Source organism: Astyanax mexicanus, chromosome 3, assembly GCF_023375975.1.
Source record: "Astyanax mexicanus isolate ESR-SI-001 chromosome 3, AstMex3_surface, whole genome shotgun sequence".
NCBI classification, from domain to species: Eukaryota; Metazoa; Chordata; class Actinopteri; order Characiformes; family Acestrorhamphidae; genus Astyanax; species Astyanax mexicanus.
The window spans coordinates 57,386,349-57,406,774 of record NC_064410.1 but is presented as its reverse complement, the minus strand read 5'-3'; the positions used below and the strand labels follow the sequence as shown (position 1 = coordinate 57,406,774).

The 20,426-nt window shown below is 37.9% G+C and overlaps 1 protein-coding gene across 2 annotated transcripts in view; it reads right to left on the bottom strand.

Annotated features, from left to right (window-relative positions):
- Positions 1-20,426, bottom strand: part of ints1 (integrator complex subunit 1) — a 55,113-nt gene that overhangs the window by 29,766 nt on the left and 4,921 nt on the right. For both annotated transcript variants that reach the window (XM_049475530.1, XM_049475531.1), the window contains exons 7-29: positions 20,140-20,245; positions 18,805-18,991; positions 17,837-17,982; positions 17,599-17,740; positions 15,648-15,824; positions 14,530-14,638; positions 14,291-14,411; positions 13,475-13,552; positions 13,208-13,365; positions 12,406-12,502; positions 11,365-11,456; positions 11,220-11,280; positions 10,788-10,985; positions 9,702-9,831; positions 8,307-8,486; positions 7,005-7,154; positions 5,513-5,692; positions 3,684-3,788; positions 3,387-3,554; positions 3,179-3,290; positions 2,548-2,706; positions 1,565-1,711; positions 418-516 (exon numbers count right to left, since the gene is read on the bottom strand). In XM_049475530.1, the coding sequence (XP_049331487.1) occupies positions 418-516; positions 1,565-1,711; positions 2,548-2,706; positions 3,179-3,290; positions 3,387-3,554; positions 3,684-3,788; positions 5,513-5,692; positions 7,005-7,154; positions 8,307-8,486; positions 9,702-9,831; positions 10,788-10,985; positions 11,220-11,280; positions 11,365-11,456; positions 12,406-12,502; positions 13,208-13,365; positions 13,475-13,552; positions 14,291-14,411; positions 14,530-14,638; positions 15,648-15,824; positions 17,599-17,740; positions 17,837-17,982; positions 18,805-18,991; positions 20,140-20,245 (3,102 nt within the window). The remainder of the gene's footprint in view (positions 1-417; positions 517-1,564; positions 1,712-2,547; positions 2,707-3,178; positions 3,291-3,386; positions 3,555-3,683; positions 3,789-5,512; positions 5,693-7,004; positions 7,155-8,306; positions 8,487-9,701; positions 9,832-10,787; positions 10,986-11,219; positions 11,281-11,364; positions 11,457-12,405; positions 12,503-13,207; positions 13,366-13,474; positions 13,553-14,290; positions 14,412-14,529; positions 14,639-15,647; positions 15,825-17,598; positions 17,741-17,836; positions 17,983-18,804; positions 18,992-20,139; positions 20,246-20,426) is intronic.

Below are 20,426 nucleotides of genomic sequence, written 5' to 3'. Positions count from 1 at the left end.
TTCTGATTCTGGCTCTAACTCATTTTTTTTTTAAAATGGCGTTTATCGCGTTTTGGAATCAAACTCTTCATATATATATATATAAACATCAGCTGCCTGTCTAAGCAGCAGTGAAACTTGATGACATCTGGGCAGGACTTAAAGAGTGTTTGAGGAAGCTAAGAGCCAGAGGGCTGGTCAATTCACCTAGAACTGTACTGCCAAACACTTTGAAAAATCAATTATTATATATGTTTTTTTTTTTTTTAATATATTCTTAATGTTTTCGAATTTAGAACAGGACTGTTATCAAGTCTAGTCTTTGAAACATAAATATTTTTCCAATTTCCTACATAGTTTTCCAGACCAAATCAAATTCTATACTTTCCCATGCTTCCCATGCTTCCCATACTTGTGTAGGAACTCTAGGTAACTCACCTCTGCGGGGAGGAAGTGAGGCGCTGAGTAAGCTGTGGAAAGTGTGCCCTCCGGTGGCTCCTCTCTCATGCTGCACCTCCACAAGATGAGCCATGTAGTCTAAACACAGAGACACAGCAGTGAGAGACAAAAAAAAAACACAAAGAAACTTCCTCCATACAAAATATTTATTATTAGACATGTGATCAAGTTATATTGTACTAGTAATGACACAGCCTTAGAAAACACTATTCAAGAAATCACTATTCATACTATTTTTCAAAATATACTGCAATTGAGCCAGTGTTCTTTAAGCACTGATAATATCCATGGTAACAAAAATAATACATATTGTCTGAGCAATTACTTTTATTGCTTTAGCTCAACTATAATTTTTAACCAATGATTAGTTTCTTAAAAATTAACCTTTTTTTTATTTTATTTTTTAACATTATTTACCAGCAGTGTCAATTGCTAATTCAAATAACAATCAAGACCAATTACAACAATATTCTGTGTTAATCACAAATAATCTCATCTTTTACAATATCAGCTGATCAGATCATTCATAATCTACTGCTTTAGGATATTGGCCTTACTCCTAATCAAAATAAAATGTGACTTTTTATTTTTAAGGCAAATTTAATAACATTCCCAGGTGAACTACCCTCACTGAACTAATCTCTACCATACAGGGCTCGTCCCCAATCAGGAAGTGATGAGCTTTTTACTATTATAAAAAGTTTACTTCTCATTAATAAAGGCTATCGGCTTCTTTAAGTGTTATTGAGTTTTATTAGTATGCATTTTTAGTCTGCATTTTAAGTCTATAAAGTTAGCGTTTGCTAGAAATTCTGTACAATGTGTGGCTGTTAAAATGTTAAAATATTAACATTCTCTCTTTAAGTTTTCCACCTTTTAATCAATTTTTTAATAAATATTGAATTAGGATTTTTTTCTGGTTAATTCTGTCGCTTGGTTGCTTGTGATAAACTATCCTCTTAAGCCATCGCTCATTTTAAATATTTATTTAATTCAAAAATTAAATGCATTTCCCTGAGACAGAGAGAGAGACAGAGAGAGAGACAGAGAGAGATAGAGAGAGAGGGATTTTGATTTCATTGGTTCATGAATAAACTATCAGACAGGAGCCAAAAAGGTTCCTCACTCTTGTCCATGATGTTCTGCTCCAGCGTCTGCGGGTCGTGGGAGACGGCCTGGTCCAGGTACTGCAGCAGTTTGCTCATGCTGGACACAGGGATGCCGAACGACTGCACAAACAGCAGCAGCTGCTGCGGCTCCAGATCCTGCAGTGCTGCAACCACAGAGAGAGAAGAATTTATTTATTTAATTCTGTGTTTTTTTTTTTTTTTTTAAGAAATTGATTATTTTAGATGTACTTGCTTTTATCCTTGTCTTATCTATTTTTTATTTATTTTCTAGCTCTATTTTCTATAATATTGTTTAGGGGTGCAGGAAAAAAATCGATTCGAGCTCGAATCGCGATTCTAACATTGAACGATTCAGAATCAATTCTCATTTTCAAAAACATTTTTTTTTGGGTGAAGCTACTGTACCGTGGAACTCTAACTGTCCTGCGGAGCTCTTTAACTGTTACACAGCTCTGCAGGACAGTATAAGCTTCGTGCGACAGTATGCGAGCTCCGCGGTACAGTATGTTGCAAAAAGATTTAATACAGTAAAGAACCCAAGTTTATTGTTTTAAATAAATGTTCTATTTGTTTAAATTGTCCTTTAATCTTTTTGTCTTCTCACATAATTTAAACAAAATTTATAGGCCATTTGAATTGAAAAATCGTTCTAGAATCGAAAATCGTTTCTGAATCGAATCGTGACCCCAAAAATCGGAAACGAATCGAATCGCCAGACACAGAGATTCGCACCCCTAATATTTTTATCATAATTTTACTCTTATATTTGCTTCTTATTCAATTTTACACGTTATAGACCTTTTCTTCTGCTGTTTTTATTATTAATTGCTGTTTTATTACCTGTAAGAAGCACTTTCAGTTGCATTTTATGCAAAAAATGTGATATATTAACAATGTTTCTATAGTAATAATAGTTTTATTATTAATAATTTTTATTAATGATATTATTAAAGTAAAAATAGATATACTATCTACTTACCTGCATCAACCAATCGGGAGACCTCAGAGCGAATCATCCGTAGCTTCAGCCAATCAGGCAACAGAAGCGCCTCTTCAGATGTGTCCACCAAGAAAGCAGTGGGAAGGGGCTTCTTATCTGGGAACCAGATATCCAGCAGGGTGAAGAAGTCACTTTCACCTGAACACAAGAAAGGCGCATTAAGAGACACTAGTAAGGATGCCATGTTTCCTGGGGGAAACTGTAATTCTTAAAAAAAAAAAAATAATTAGTTCAAAGTCAAAAGAGCGCTGGATGTTAATCTACACAGATTACAGATAGCTCTAGACTGAGAAACACTCAGTGTTACGCTATCAGCTAGTGATTTGTCCCACGTATCTTGTTTTAACACGGAGTGTTTGTCCTTACAATTACAAATGATCCAAAAATTAATTAAAATATTTTTTTTACATTAACTTTTGAACTCTTTTTGTTATATTATTCTGTTGAAACAAGATTATCTGCTAAAAGAAAGAAAGAAAGAAAGAAATCTTGACATCTCAAATAAACACTACAGCTTCATCAAAGATCACCCAGACTGACACATAAATTAGTACCATGACTGTAGAATTTAATGGCCTGAGGCAGGGGGCAGCAGGACTCTGCTTCATACCTTTGGGTGGCCCCAGTGTGAGCAGAATGACCATAGCATGAACCACCAAAATGTGCATAGTAGCCGTTTCACCCGAGGTCCAGCGCAGAAACACCTGGTCCTGAGACTCCGACTGTGAAGATCAACATAAAACAGAAGAATCAGCTTAAATCCTACAGAATTACAGCAGGAGCGTATCAGGAACCGAGAGGAGCTGCAGCGTGCTGACCCAGCTGTACAGGTCCTCGCCCTCCTTCGTCTTCCTCATGCGGCGAATGTAGGTGGAGAAAATGGAGATGAGGGCGGCGAGCACGGCGTCGGACTCCGGCCTGAAGGAGTGCTTAGAGAACAGACTGTTCATGATGGTGGAGCGCTCCACGATCAGCCTGGCCACGTCCTAATATACCAAAAACACACACCACACAGGATAAGTTTGGACTTAGTTTAGATGTTAGAATGAAAAATCAATAAAAAAAAAATACCACATAATTAAATAATTAAAATAAATAAATACAAATTTCCTTACAAGTGCCAAATCGTTATGCAAGCTCTGCTCCTCCACTGGTGCATGCTGGGAGAGGTAGATGAGATAAGCGCTGATGGTCTGAGGATCTGTCTCCATGTGAACGGCCTTAAAAAAAAAAAAATAATAATAATAAAAAAACACCATTACATTGAATGAATTATTATATAGGGCAGGGCTCCAGACTAACATGATCCCACCGTCCCAGGGACAGTAAAAATAGCTAATGGGATGATATTAAAGGTCTTTTGGGATGCTTTTGGGATGGTGAATCTGTGCAGAAAGAGGAGAAGTCTAATATAGTCAAGATATTACAAACAACTGATGACACTTTGGTTGTAGAAAAATAGAAAAATACACAATTAATTACAAAAAAAAGGCTTCGGGAAGCTTCAGGACTCTGCTTCTGCTGCCTCTGTTCCAGAACAGGAAGAAAGCAGTTTATATATCATGATTTTTGCATGACTGCTAGACCCTATTAAATCTGTCAAAAGCAGAATGTTTTTTACAGTTTCTGGCTTACTGATATGTTCGTAGAATGTGTAAGACTAACATGCCTTATGGAGGAAACAGAGTGAAGCATTTTTTACACCACTAACTGGATACCCCAGAGTCAGTCGGGTATAGTGAGAATCAGCAGAGCTAACAAACACTGCTTACAACACGGCAAGACTTTATTTTTTGGTTGTAAAAAAAAAAATACAAAAATAAATACAACAGAAAAAACAACAACTTTGGGATGGGACGGTTGTGAAAAAGTATGTCTGGAGCCCTGCATAGGATGCACGATATACCAATGATTAGAATTTTTTTTGTTTCACTTTTAAAGGGTGTAGTAGTATAATGCTAGTATATCATCACTGTGGCACATTGTCTGGGGAGGCCAGAAGCAGGGAAAAAAAAATCTATAGTGGCGCTTTAAAATGACAATATTATCGTTTATCGCAATAATTTATGAAACAATATATCGTCCCGAAAATTTTAGCATCATGACTGTTAGGGCTCAGCCAGTTCCCGCAGCGGCCACCAGAGGCTGCCATAAACCCACCAAGGTGGTAAGAAGGGAACCGGCCGAGAGTTCATTAGAACAGGGATCATTAAGGCCACCTGAAGCCAACAACGCGTCATCAGCCTCAGCTGTGGCACCGTCTTTAAAAAGGCGAGCTTCCAGCAGACTGATGTCGCAGACTTCATGCCCTGTGACCGGTAAACGGTAGATCCACGGAGCAAAGCTGAAAAGAAAAAATAAAAGAAAGCCTGCAAGGCTGAAAAGAAAAAAAGAAAAGAAAGCCTGCAAGGCTGAAAAGAAAAAAAGAAAAGAAAGCCTGCAAGGCTGAAAAGAAAAAAAGAAAAGAAAGCCTGCAAGGCTGAAAAGAAAAGAAATAAAAGAAAGCTTGCAAAGCTGAAAAGAGAGAATAAATAAATATATAAAAGAAGAAAGCCTGCAAGGCTGAAAAGAAATAAAAGAAAGCTTGCAAGGCTGAAAAGGGGAAAAGAAAAGGAAGAAAAGAAAACAAAATAAGAGAAAATAAAAGAAAGCTTGCCAGGCAAGAAAGAAAAGATAAGGGAAAGCCTGCAAGGCTGAGGGGAAAAGAAAATAATTCTATTTTCTTGATTTCTGTTTCTATTTCTGTCTTTATTTTATTTCAAACAGAGGCATTATTTAGTTAGCTTTTTTTGCACCGAAAGGGCATTCTCTTGTTTATTTTCCCCTTTTTCTTTTATGCACACACAATTATAGTAAAACCCTTTTCGTTATATCTCTGCACTTGGCTCCTCCTACACCCCTACCATGACAATGACAGGCCTACACTCAAGACAGGACGACTGACCTGCTGCAGGGCGCTGGCCGTCATGCTCCTCACACTGTCGAACAGTGGCAGTTTGGGCATGTCCTGCAGGAGCCACTGGTAAGCTGGCAGCAACTCAGCATCCCTGGAATCCTCCTCCATGGGCTGATCCCGCTCCTCTCCGTCCTTCAGCCCACCTTCAGTCAGCACCAGAGACAGACCCTGCAAGCCCAGCAATAACACACACTGATGCAACGCAGAGGCAACCACAACACGACTACATTAGCTCATAGCCCTACGCCAATTAACATCAGAGAGCACAGTTTAAGTACGAGTACAGCACGTTTTTAATAAAACCTTAGTTTCATGAATACCGTGTGGGCGTGATATTAAATATTTACAAGATCAACTGGTGTTAACATAACAGTGTATGAGGCAAAACTGTCTGTCTGGTTAGTGAAACAACAAAGCGAGACAATAAACTATTGCCTAATGCCCAAAGACAACAACAACAACAACAAAGACAAATGTTTAATGCATGAGCTTGATATTTTCAAATAATCACGACACTTTTTATTTTTTATCGTAACTTTTTTTTTATCCTATTTTCTCCCAAACTTACAAGGCCAACTGCCCAACCCACTCATTAGGACTCACCCCTATCACTAGTAATGGCCACTAGTAACAACAAGACGGTGAGGACTAGCACATGCCTCCTCCAATACATGTGAAGTCAGCCACCGGCTCTTTTTGAACTGCTGCTGATGATTCTCTCCAAGTTTTGTCACCTTGAGTTTAATAAAATAGCTATTTGTCCACTGCCACGCACCGTAATTACACTTTGGGCAAGCGTTTCCACAGAGATCTACGTAAAGACAACAGCGAGTGGAAATGGAGGAGCTACTGAACGCGATGTCATGTGACTGTTTTTTCAATTGCAAGACTTTTATCAATAAGTATAAGTGTGAAATATTTTTCATAGACCCCCCGTGAGAAACTAATCCAGTACAGAAAGGGATTATAACGCTTTCATTTAAGTATGTAAAATACATGCAAATACACTATATGTCCAAATGTTTGTGGACACCCCTTGTAATAAAGCATTTAGCCATTTTAAATGGACATATCGGCACTTTGCCTAATGCCAGATGTGGGCAAGAGGGTTATAAAGCCGCCCAGTATTTAGCTGTGGAGCAGTGCAGCTGTGTTCTCTGGAATGATTAAGCTCCACCCAATACTTTATGATGTTGGAGATGAGGTGGGACAATTAAATCCTCACAGCAATTTACTAAAACCTGGTAGAAAATGCCTTGCCTAGAGAGTACAGACAGTTACTCCAACAAAAGCAAGATAGCCCCCTTTTTAATATCCATGATTTTATAATAAACTCTACATGAGCAGGTGACCCAATACTTTCACCCATTTAGTGTATATCATCAGTTGTGTTTTAAAAATTAGGAAAATTCAGGAAAAATATGAATTTCAAGACATATCTACAGACATCTACAGTCTGTCTGGGTTGTTTCTTCTGTACCTTCATAGCGAGAACTCTGGATGCCACCTGAGAGGAGCTAAGTCGACGCAAGAAGTAGTCCAGCACTTCATGGGTGGTCTGCTCATCTGCCTTAGGCCCCAACAGCAGGTCCTGAAGCCGGCCCAGGAGCTGCCTCTGCTTCTGCTGCCTCTGTTTTTTTCAGAAAAGGGAGAAAAGAATTGACTTGTTTACACAAATCTAAGGAACGCGCACAGAACAACATTAAAGCCAAGATGGAAATAAATGTTATCGAGAGCTGAATCTTTTTTACAGTTACTGACTGACTTGAACATATACATTTGTAGAAAGTGTAAGACTAACATGCCTCAGGGAGGAAAAGTGGGCCTTTTTACTTTACTAACTGTATATCCCTTTTGAGAGTCCGGCCAGTAAAGTGAACTTCAGCATCATCCCTCTTCTTCATCCTCAGCAGAGGGAATTTCATCAGCTGCATCATGGAGGAGGAATTCACACAGGCACTGAACTGGCAACACATCCAAAAGACCCCTCACTGGACTGTACCAGGGCCTTTTTACTTTACTAACTGTATACCCCTCTTGAGAGTCAGGCCAGTAAAGTGAATTTCAGCAGAGCTAACAAACACTGCTTACGACACAGAACTTCACAGTGCAGTTTTACAGAGAAATTCATGGTTCTCAGAGTTGGAGCTTGTTTTATAGCGTTATAAATGTGGTTGAATTTAACCAGGAAAGTACAGTTCATCTTATGAAACCATGCAGACCATTGTAGATGTACGATGATGCAAATCAAGGTTATTATTGTTAAAAAAATGAACAAAATAACGAAAACTGAAAGTGAAAAAACATTTGTTAACTTAAACCAATAGAAACGGTATTTAAAATAAAGAATGGTAATGAACTGGAACTGTATTGAGAGTTTATAAAACTAACTAAAATGAATGAACTACATAAAAAATACCCTTCGTTTTCGTGTTTGTTAATTTATTTCCCCTCCATCAGTTTTACAGCGGGCGGTGTTTTGTTACAGTTTTTGTGGACAGTTGGTTGTTTGACAGTAACTGAACATTTTTAATAAGAAAAAAGCTAGAACCAATACTAGAATTAATAATAAGTAACTAAAACTAAGCACTAATAAAAAAAATAAAAAACAATAAAAACTAGCAAGCCCATTCCAAAAACTAAATAAAACAAAGACAAAATAAAATTAAACTATAAGGAAAAATTCAAAACTATTACAACCTTGATGCATTTACTGATTAGATTGTATTGATTTTTGTATTTATACCTTTTTTATTTTAAAACAGAACTAAAATGACTGTACCTGTCTTTTCTTTGCCCTCTGCTCTTTGCTCTCTCCTTCTTCTTCATCATCAGCAGAGGGAGTTTCATCAGCTGCATCATGGAGGAGGAATTCACACAGGCACTGAACTGGCAACACATCCAAAGACCCCTCACTGGACTGTACCAGGTCAGCCAGCCATGGCATGGACTGGGAGGATGCCTGAAAAAATGCAGAGAAACAGTGTTTTAACTAATAAACCAATGAAGCCAAGCACAAACAAAACAATTAAAAATAAGTAATTAATAAATACTGTACCAGTCAAAGGTTTGGGCACACCTTTTCTCTAAATGTTTTTCTTTATCTCTTTATTTCATTTATTTTCTACATTGTAGATTCATTAATAATATGGAATTAATAATATGTTCTCCACATTAATCCCCTGATCTAAACCTGATGAACTGAGATGGTGATTTAAGGTGATTTAAAAGCAGCAACTATTGTTCAGCACCTCCAGAATCTCCTTCCTTCAAGATGCTGGGAAAACTATTCCAGGTTACTCTCCCTCATGAAGACACTGAGATTAAAATACCAAGAGAGTGGGCAGATCTGTCCTCAAAGATAAATGTGCTACTCAGAAAATTTAAAAGTATAAAACATATTCTGGATTATTTAACACCTTTTTGTTTACAGAATAATTTTACATCTGTTTCTGTATAGCAGGAGTGTATCATATCGCATCGTATGCAATAATATCGCCAATATTTTTGAATATCGTGAAGGATATCCTGAAATATTGTGCCATATCAGCCACCCCTAATTTTCACATCAGGATACTCTTTTTTTTTTTTTTTTTTTTTAGCAAAAAGAATCACACTGTTCTCATTTCCAATTATTTATCTACTAAAGACAGATTATATCTCTCCAGTATTATTTATTTTACTTTAATCCTGGATATATGGAGATATTTAAAGTGCATTATTAGTATCATGACATTCTGGATCATTGACTTCTGTTACAAATCTGATAAAATCCTTGTATGTTTTAATATCTCAGTTAGACATGTGCCATATCATACTGTATGCAATAATAAAATTTAATTTATATTTTGTTGCAGTAATGTATTCTTGAAATCATTTTTTAAATTCAGTGTTTTGTCATCGTTATCGCGAAAATACCAAGAAATATTGTGATTTTTTTAGGGCCATAAATCGCACACCCCCACTGTAAAGCTTCAATTTTAAATTTACAATGTTAACAATCATTAAGAGATAGAAAACACAATGAATCAGTGCAGACTTTTGACTGATACTGTAATTAACTAACTAAATAAATAAATGATTAATTACAAGTAAAGATGCCTTATGTGAATATTCCTGTATAGTATTAATATTATCATTTTTATCACTAATAGTGAACATGTGGGAGGTGGCCTACCTGTCTCTGGATGATGTTGAGCAGGAAGTCCGGGTTGCGGCTGCGGCACAGCAGGTGGCCCAGGCGCAGGGACTGGTTCAGACTCTTCACCTGCTCCTGAACGTGGGGCGGGGGTCTGCGTGGAGGCCCTCTGAGATGAGCGGAAACACAAGCACAACATAAGCTCTACTAATTTAGGCATAAGACTATAGCAATGATTTGGTGAGTTTACTTAAGCCATCAAAATTGCTAGCGCTGTTAAAACTTTTAATTGTGAATGAAATCTCATGCATTTGCACCCAGACTCGTACTTTGGCTCCAGGCTCGCCCGCTCCCGCCAAAAATCGCTTGTTTTAGTCCTGTTACCGCCCGCTCCCGCCAAAAATCGCTTGTTTTAATCCTGTTACCACCTGTTCCCGCCAAAAATCGCCTGTTTTAGTCCTGTTACCACCTGTTCCCGCCAAAAATCGCTTGTTTTAGTCCTGTTACCGCCTGCTCCCGCCAAGAATCGCTTGTTTTAGACCTGTTACTGCCCGTTCCCGCCGAAAATTGCTTGTTTTAGTCCTGTTACCACCTGTTCCCACTAAAAATCGCTTGTTTTAGTCCTGTTACTGCCTGCTCCCGCCAAAAATCGCTTGTTGTATTCCTGTTACTGCCCGCTCCCACTAAAAATCGCTTGTTTTAGTCCTGTTACCACCTGTTCCCGCTAAAAATCGCTTGTTTAGTCCTGTTACCACCCGTTCCCACCAATAATCGCTTGTTTTAATCCGGTTACCGGACATTCCCACCAAAAATCGCTTGTTTTAGTCCTGTTACCACCTGTTCCCACCAAAAATTGCTTGTTTTAGTCCTGTTACCGCCCATTCCCACCAAAAATCACTTGTTTTAGTCCTGTTACCGCCCGCTCTTGCTAAAAATCACTTGTTTTAGTCCTGTTACCGCCCGTTTCCGCCAAAAAGCGCTTGTTTTAGTCCTGTTACCACCTGTTCCCACCAAAAATCACTTATTTTGGTCCTGTTACCGCCCGTTCCCACCAAAAATCGCTTGTTTTAGTCCTGTTACCACCATTGTGAATGAAATCTCATGCATTTGCACCCAGACTCATACTTTGGCTCCAGGCTCGTGAGCTGAGAGAGCAGGAGGCTATTGCTCTCTGTGATGGTCTGCTTGGTGGAGGCCGCTGCCAGGTGGCTCTCGAAGGCCAGGATCTCCTGACGCTCCTTCTGAGAGACCTGCAGCTCACGGCTGATCATCTCCGTCTTAGTTTCCTCATCAGCCACCGTGCACGGAGGGTAGGAGTAGTTGCTAATAGAAAAGAGAACATTATTTATGTTAAACCTCTGCATAGTTTAATAGTTTACTTATTACTTTATTTATTTATTTATTTATTACTTTTTATTACTTGAAATAAAATGTATGTACAATATTATTTTACAACAGTGTGCCCAAAGTCCCTATTTTACACACACACACACATATATATATATATATATATATATATATATATATATATATATATATATATATATATTTCCTTACTTGGTCATGACCATCTCCATCAGCATTTTGAGAGTGGGATATCCATCCCAGGCAGCAAGACCTGCAAATCAACAGCAGATTTACGTGAGTCAGAGTTCTGAGGTGTTTATAAATTATGAGAACTGAAGAACTGTAAAACTCTCACCGATTTTCTGCGGGTTGAAGGCGGCTACCACAAGCAACAGCAGCCAGGCCTTCCAGTAAAGAGTAGATATGGCCAGATTTGGAGGCTGGTATCTGTAATGGAATGGGCAGTATTATTTTAGTACAACCTCAGTCAACACAATCTGACCGTAGTGTGGGTACTGAGCAACACTGCCAGCCAGACAGACCACAAAAGAACATGGAGGCTGTGTTATTCCCACAAACTAGCTGACAATAGTTTCACAACCCTGTCCACTGTAGAGCTTTTTAGAGTGTTTTCCCTCTCCTAACCTGCCTGATTCAGCTTTACCGTGGCACAGAATTAATTTATTGAGTTTGACTTTGGTTGGAGTGAAAAAATGATCAGATTTCAGACTTCAGCAAGTCTGTTATTATGAAAACATTTTATTGGCTGGTTTAGATGACTGTCAACAGCTTTTAAAAATCACATATTATAGCACATTTTTATAACTGTTACACTGGTGCCTCTTGTGTTCTCTAATAGCAATGTGCTGTTAGCAACTCAAGAGATAGTAGCCTGTTAGCTTTTAGCCTAGCCTATCTCTAATTCTGACATTTCAAGTCTTACTGGTATAACAGCTAGTTGGTGTTTAGTGTGTTTAGCTCCAGTTTGGTTCAACTCAAGTAGTTCAGTTTGTTTCTGGGGGAGAAATAGATCAATGTTAGCTTTTAGCCTAATACAAATGCCTGTTTGCTTTCCCCGCTTTATCTTTATAGTGGGCCTTGTTCCCATGGCCTCTTCGGAGGACAATGGAACCAGAAAAGCCATTATCAAGGCCCAGATCATGTAGTAACCAGTATTTCTATTACTTGCAAAGTCTGGAGGTAATGAGCTGCTCTCCACAATCAACAACAGTCACATTTTAGCATAATAGTCAGTGAATGGAGCAGAAGACAGTCACACTACTTCAAGAACAGGATAAAGAAGAATTTTGAGCAAGCAGAACTCATTAATAAACGTAATAAAGTAAGATTACAAAGTAAAGAGCAAAGGGAAAGAACAGGTAAGGATGGCTGTTACCCTGCAGGAAGCTGGATGTTCTCTGGATGATGGTATGTACACAAGTTCAGCACAGCATCAATCAGCTGAATCCTCTCCACACGCAACACGTTCAGATCTAAACACAATCAGAGATACAGCTCACAATCTCACACTGCCATAATAATGAGACACTATTAAACAAAGTAATTATAGCTAATCAACTGGATCAGGTGTATTTGTGCAGGGAAATACTGGACTCTGACATGGGAGTCCAGTCTGCATGGGACTGCTTTAAAAAAAAAAAAAAATTACCGCCCGCTCCCACTAAAAATCACTTGTTTTAGTCCTGTTACCGCCTGCTCCTGCCAAAAATCACTTGATTTAGTCCTGTTACCGTCCGCTCTTACTAAAAATCACTTGTTTTAGTCGTTATCGCCTGCTCCCACCCAAAAATCGCTTGTTTTAGTCCTGTTACCGCCCGCTCCAGCCAAAAAACTCTTGTTTTAGTCCTGTTACCACCCCCTCCCGCCAAAAAACGCTTGTTTTATATTGCCCGTCACATACACATTTCTGCTGCTCCTGCCCGCAGTCCTAATATAAATTGCAAAAAATAAATGTTGTGCTTGAAATTTATTTATGTACCTATGAATGAATTTTTCTACATGTATATGTGGTCCTCTTGCATCGCCTGGATTGATTAAACTCCCGCTTCCACCAATAACACTTCAAACTATTCTGTCCCGCCTCGCAAATAATTCTCATGGGTCTATAGACCTCTACTCTGTCGTTCCAGTACCAAATCTGAAGACCCCAAACCACTGAGTAAAAAACAGCATCCTACCATCAGACTGGACCCCTGCAGCTCTTTTTACCAAGTGATCAGCCAGCTCCATGGCATCAGCCGGGCCCAGAGGCAGGTCTCTCGACAGGCCGATCACCAAAATGCGCATCAGTGTGTCCTCCAGCAGAGGAACCTCCGAGCACAGACGCAGGAAGAAACTAAGCAGAGAAAGAGAAAAAAAAAAAGAGAGAGAGATTTTTATTTTTATCAGATACATTCATTTTAACACAGTGACAATAATATAAACCCAAAAGAATGAGCGCTTACTTCCTGTCGCTTTCAGGAGGCCAGTTATCCCACTTGTAGTATGTCTCAGGCTGCTCTGTGAACAGCACTTTGTGGAGGCTGAGGAGAGCAGACAAACATACAATACAATCCAAAATATTTAAAATTAAACAGAATTTTCATTTTTATTTATAGTACTGTGCTGTAAAAGGTTTAATCCTCTGTGAAATTAGAATGAACATGCAATTAGTACTGTTTACACTAAATAGTGTCATTTGTGTTGTTTACACTAATGCAGGTGCATCTTAAAAATTCAGTTCAAAATGTTAAACTCATATTATTTGGAAGTATTACAAACAGAGTGATTTATTTTAAATGTCTCCTTCAGCTAAAATCCACTAGTTCTTGTTTTTTAGACTCCATTGTCTGTAGTAGCTAAGAAAAGAAAATGTTCAGAAAAACAAGTCGATCAGGAAAAGCACTGTGTCTACGTCAACTCGTGAATTCATAGCCTCGCCCACCAGACAGCGCTGAACTCAGGCTGCAGCAGAGCTGACACCGTCTCTCGTCATCTAAAGAGCTTACAGCTCTGTTTAGCTATCTTGTAAACTGTAGGTTTAAATCGGATCTCCAGTTGACTCTGTTTTTTTTTTTAACAAGACCTTAAATATACACTAGGGAAGCATGGTTTGACAAGGTAGCACAAATCGACAGAACACCGGTCAAAGCATGTGCCATTGATATAGAGCAGATTCTGGAGCTCTGACATAGAGAAACTGCCCAAGCACCGAATCGCTCAGCCATAGAAACAACGCTATACTAATTGTTGATAAATGTCTGCTTCTGCCAATCACTTACCAGTGCACATAGTCTTTAGGCCCCAGTTTGCTGATGGTAGGAACCACAGTGTGCAGCCACCACACAGCATCTCTCTGGATGGCAGCGATCTGGTTCTGAAAGGATCTGAGAACCTCCAGATCTGTTCCAAAAGCAAAAACACACACAGTCGTGTCAAGATGAGAAACATTAGAATGGTTAGGAAATCCATTTTGTTATTATTATATATATATATTTTTTTTAGATAATAGCCCTCTTACTCTTCTTCTCTCCTTTGTCCCAGGCAATGCCAGCTTCTTTGACCTGTGCTGTGATGCCCAGCATCATGGACACGGTCAGCAGATCTGTTACCTGGATAACAAATCGCTCCTGTGTAAAAGAAAAGAACCATACTGCAATTAAAATATATAAAAATTAAAATTATTAAATGCCAGTAGTCCTATGCATGCATTTGTTTCACCTTTTATCTTGCCATGCCATAATTTCAAGGTAATTCTTCATTGCTGATTGGTTGCTATGTAGTTGCTAAATGCTAAGTGGTTGCTTTGGTGTTGCTTAATGGTTGCTCGTCAGGTACTACAGTGGTATGAAAAAGTTTTGGCACCCCTGATAATTTTCATTTTCATGTTTTTCCTTTATAAATCATTGGTTGTTCAGATCAGCAATTTCAGTTAAATATATCATATAGCAGATGAACACAGTGATATTTAAGAAGTGGAATAAAGTTTATATAGTGGATTATTTAGATAAAATTAGGCAGGTGCATAAATTTTGAGCACCCCAACAGAAAAATTACATCTATATTTAGTAGATCCTCCTTTTGCAGAAATAACAGCCTCTAAACTCTTCCTATAGCTTCCAATTAGAGTCTGATTTTGCTTCTGGTTGAAGGTATTTTGGACCATTCTTCTTTACAAAACTCCAACATCTCCAGTTCAGTCAGGTTTGATGATTTCTGATCATGAACAGCCCGATTTAAATCACACCACAGATTATACTTCAATAATATTCAGGTTTTGGGATTGAGTTGATCATTCCAAAACATTGTATTTGTTTCTCTGCATGAATAAATGCTTTAGTAGATTTTGAGCAGTGTTTAGGGTCGTTGTCTTGTTGAAGTATCCAGCATGAATTATTGCACACTTTCTGTAAATCCTATAAACTTCATTTCACTTCTCAAATATCACTGTGTTCATCTGCTATATGATAAACTGTATTTAACTAAAATTGCTGATCTGAACAACCAATGATTTATAAAGGAAAATCATGAAAATTATCAAGGGTGCCAAACCTTTTTAATAATACTGTATATTATTTTGAGCAGTTGCTCTGTGAGGGCTATGGGTTTGATGAATGGTTGGAGCAGAAAGCTGCTTACTTTAAACTCCATGTCCACATAGGTGGCCTCCTTCCTCTCCTGCATGAGTCCCAGGCAGAAGGACTGGAAGTTGATCTCGTGCTTGGTCTGCTTGATGATCTCCCTCAGCAGGGCACGTGATGCTCGCAGATAATCATCCTTATTGGTCAGCAGGTCCTGGAACACCATGGCCAGGAACTGGACAGAGAAAGAGAAACGAGTAGAGATTTCACAGTTTTGACCTAGAATTTTAATTCAATTCTGTACTACTTGATGCGCTCAATGTACACACCTTCTCATTCAATGTTTAATTTATTTTCTACATTTTAGATTAACATTAAAGACATAAAAACAATAAAGTGACACATATGGAATTATATAGTAAACAGTAAAACAAAAAAATCCCTGATCTAAACCTGATGAACTGGGATGGTGATTTGAGGTGATTTAATTGGGATGAGCTGGAGCTTCACAGCGTGAAGGAAAAGCAGCAACTATTGTTCAGCACCTCCAGGAACTCCTTCCTTCAAGACGCTGAGAAAACTATTCCAAGTGAATCTCCCTCATGAAGACACTGAGATTAAAATACCAAGAGTGTGCAGATCTGTCCTCAATATAAATGGCCTACTTAGAAGAATCTAAAATATAAAACATATTCTGATTTATTTAACACTTTTTGTTTACTAAAAAATAATTCAGCATGTGTTCCTGTATAGCTTTAATTTAGTCTTCAATATTACATTTACAATGTAAAAATAAAATCATAAAAAAAAAGAAAACAGATTAAATGAAAAGGGCTGTGTCCAAAATTGTAACTGGTACTGCTTTTAAAAATACTGGTATATATTTTGTTTGGCAAAATTCATTCCTGTGTCCTAATTCCCACTTCTTTGCTTTGCTTCCTACATATCTAATGATGGTGCACTATTTTAATCACATTATTTAGTGTGATTCTGTGTGATTTAGGACACAGCCCTTGTTTTGTGTACCGCCATCTTTGCAATATTTTAACACACACAGACCCTAAAATCATAAGTTACACGTAAATATAGTAAAATATGCATCTCAAAAATGAGAATATCATTGGAAAGTTACTTTATTTCAGTAATTCAGTTTAAAATGTGAAACTCATATTGTATAGATGTATTACACACAGAGTGATCTATTTTAAGAGATTAATTCTTTTATTGTTAATGATTATGGCTTACAGCCAACAAAAACCCAAAAATCAGTGTCTCAGAAAATTAGAATATTATATACGGCCAATTGGTACTTTTGGCAGTGTGGGCAGTGTGCCAAGTCCTGCTGGAAAATGAAATCCGCATCTCCATAAAAGTTGTCAGTAGCAGAGGGAAGCATGAAGTGCTGTAAGATTTTGCGGGAAAACAAAACTGCACTGACTTTGGACTTGATAATAAAACACAGTGGATCAACACCAGCAGATGACATGTCTCTCCAAACCATCACTGATCATCAGTAAATTTTACATTTCATTTGTAAATCAAGGGAGCAGAGTCTGGAGGAAGAGTGGAGTTCAAGCTGTTCAAGCTGCTTGAGGTCTTGTTTGAAGTTTCCACCAATCAGTGATGGTTTGGAGAGACATGTCATCTGCTGGTGTTGGTCCACTGTGTTTTATCACACCTTTTATGAAGATACAGATTTCATTTTCCAGCAGGACTTGGCACACTGCCCACACTGCCAAAAGTAATAATCGGTCTTCCTATATAATATTCTAACTGATTTTTGGGTTTTTATTGGCTGTAAGCCATAATCATCAACAATTAAAGAAAGAAAAACACTTAAAATAGATCACTCTGTGTTTAATACATCTATATAATATGAGTTTCACATTTTGAACTTAAATAACTTAAATTAAGTAATTTTTCAATCATATTCAAATTTTTTGAGATGCACCTGTACATCATAATTAGCTACAACAAATCTGCGACAGTGTGAAATGTAAGAAGCTGACCTTGGGCGCTTGCTCTGGGCTGTGCTGCAGGACTGTATGAAGCACCTGCATGTTGTTAGGATTTCTGGCATTGGACAGTTCGTTAAATATCACAAATTTAACCATGGTGCCCAGGTTGTCTCTGTGCGCATTCAGGAGCTCCCTGTGAGAAGAATAATAACAGACAATACCAGATATAAGATCTGAACACAGCTACAGAAACACACAAACACAGAGCAGCAGGAGGAGCACAGCAGACCTGACACACAGCATGTAGTGGTTCAGCAGCACTTTGGGCTTCAGACGGATCTTGATGAGGTTGGAGATCACCTCCATGTCGTCGGATCCGTGAGTTCTGCAGTTCATACACAGAGACATGAGGAGGTCCTGCGCTGGTCTCGTCAACTTTGGTAATATTATACAGAGAGGAGAGAAAAAGGCAATTTACTTTTATTTGATAATAAATTTTCATTTTTTCTACTGATCCTAAAGGTTATGATCTGAAACATAATAAAATCTCAACCAAAAAATAACCTTTTTTTGTGGTGTCAATCGATAAAAAAAAAAAAAAACAGAATTCTGTTATTATTTATAATTAATTATTTTTTTTCTTCTTTTGATCAAGCTTTTAATAATTGTTAGTTCTCTGTATCTCTGGTCTTTTTTTATCCTTTTTAACTGTTAATATATCTCAGGGTAGTTTTGATGCTTTTTAATTTACTATATTTTAATGCGCTGAGTTACAGAATTTAACAGAGATCTTTAACAGAGGAAATGTACGCTAGTTTAGCTCCATATTCCACATTCAACGTCTTGAAAAGATGAAACAGAAAGAAAGAGAGGGAGGTCCAAGGGAGAGCATAGATTTTAAATGCTTATATCGATAAATATTGACAAATAAAACCACTAAAGCATAGATTTCAGCATAAATAAAAAGTAATCTACTTTCTCAACAGTACTCAACAATAGGGATGCTGTGTTTTTACATCAATAAATAAAACCAATAATGCTTTCCCAGGCCCTTTACACTTAGTCACATGATTAAAATTTTAAAGTTTGGAGATTAATTGCATATTTTACTGCATTAACGCGTTAATGTAGACAACACTACTGTATGTGTGTGTGTGATTGTGTGTGAACAGAAATATGACAATATGCACATCAAAAAAAAAAAAAAAAAAAAAAAAAAAAAAAAAAAAACAGACCCCGCCCACTCCGGTCTCTTACCTTAGGATTCTGCAGCCACATCTCCAGCCTCTGCACGGCCATCAGCCGCACCTCCTTGTAGCCGCAGGTGGCCGTGAGCAGACGCAGCAGGTTCCTGGACACGTTGTCCATTGGCTGTCTGCGGTTCAGCTGGTCCTTCAACATGTCCAGCACATAGTCCTCCACGCTCTCCGCCAGCTCATCATACCTGAACACACACAGTGAACAGAGTCAATTAAAGGAGCTGCCTGAAAGCTGCCTGATTAGTTAATGGAGTTTTAGTTAGATTAGTTAATTAAGTTTTTGATAAAAATAGAAATTTACCAAAAACCAGACCATTTTCTAACAAACTCAATGATCAGCTCCATTACTTATTTGATACAAAGTATATCCTTAGATTTTTATGCTTAGTAAGGTTATACTCCATTTACTGTACTATGTGGTGACAGATTCTAGGGTTCTTATATATATGTATATATATATATATATATATATATATATATATATATATATATAATTTTGTTTTGTGACTGCCAAACTATTGCGTATCATACTCAAGTCAATTTCTTCCCCCTCCCCATTTTATATAGTTAGTCAAACATTTACTTTCTTAGATATTAATAACCCATCATAAAATATCTCAAAAAATCTTTCACATTTAAAAATATCTGGAACACTTGTCTCTTACTGTTAGTTACTTGTCTTAATTAGACTATGGTTGTGGCAAAGAAAAAAAAATGCAAATGTAAAAAAAAATATTGATTTAAAGGGAACATTTTATGCAAAACTCACTTTTTGCAGCCACCTATTTTTTGTGAATCAGCTGAAAAACTTTTGTGTCAGGAATCATGTGCTTCTATGAGCCATTTGGAAGGCGAGCTTATTCTAACATCAGAGTCCCTCCCACCCACCTAAGCCCCTCCCACCCACCTAAGCCCCTCCCACCCACCAAAGCCCCTCCCACTTTATTAGTTGAAGAACTACCACTTCGGTCTAATGATTTTAAAGCACTGTGCATAAGAGCTGAGCACTATGGCTACAGGCAAAGGAAAGTCACACATGAGACGTGGCCAGCAACAGCTTATTTGCATAAAAGTGTCAGAGCCCTTCTGCTTCAGCTCATTCTGAAAGGGACTAAAGCTGGAAAGAAGCTGGTGATTTCTGTGTAAGAGTAATTTTGTGCAAAGACCTTAATGAACATATTTGGTAGAGCCTATAGCCCTATTCTAACTTGTGTAAAAAGAGGTATAATATGTCTTTTTAAGGGATATAAACACCTATAGAACTGTTTATGTGTCATATTACATATAAAACAAACTATGATGAGCTAGTTTGGATCACACGATAATTCAGTACCTGGGCATGACCTGCTCTTCTTCCTCTGGACTGAGTTTCTCCTCAGCGATCAGAAGTTCAGTCTGATTATCATCTTCATCAGGAGTGGAAGGATGAGGGCTGTTACCTAAAAACGAAAACAGTTTCTGTGTACATTCGTATTTTTAAACATTACTCTTTGAATCAAATACATATTTAAAGCTCCACTAGGTAGGATTGAGATTTTGTGCTCGGGGGCTCCCCCTACAGTTGCAGAGTGTAATAAATGTTTCAGGCGGATTCGTTTCTCTTTCTCGTTTTCTGGCTTT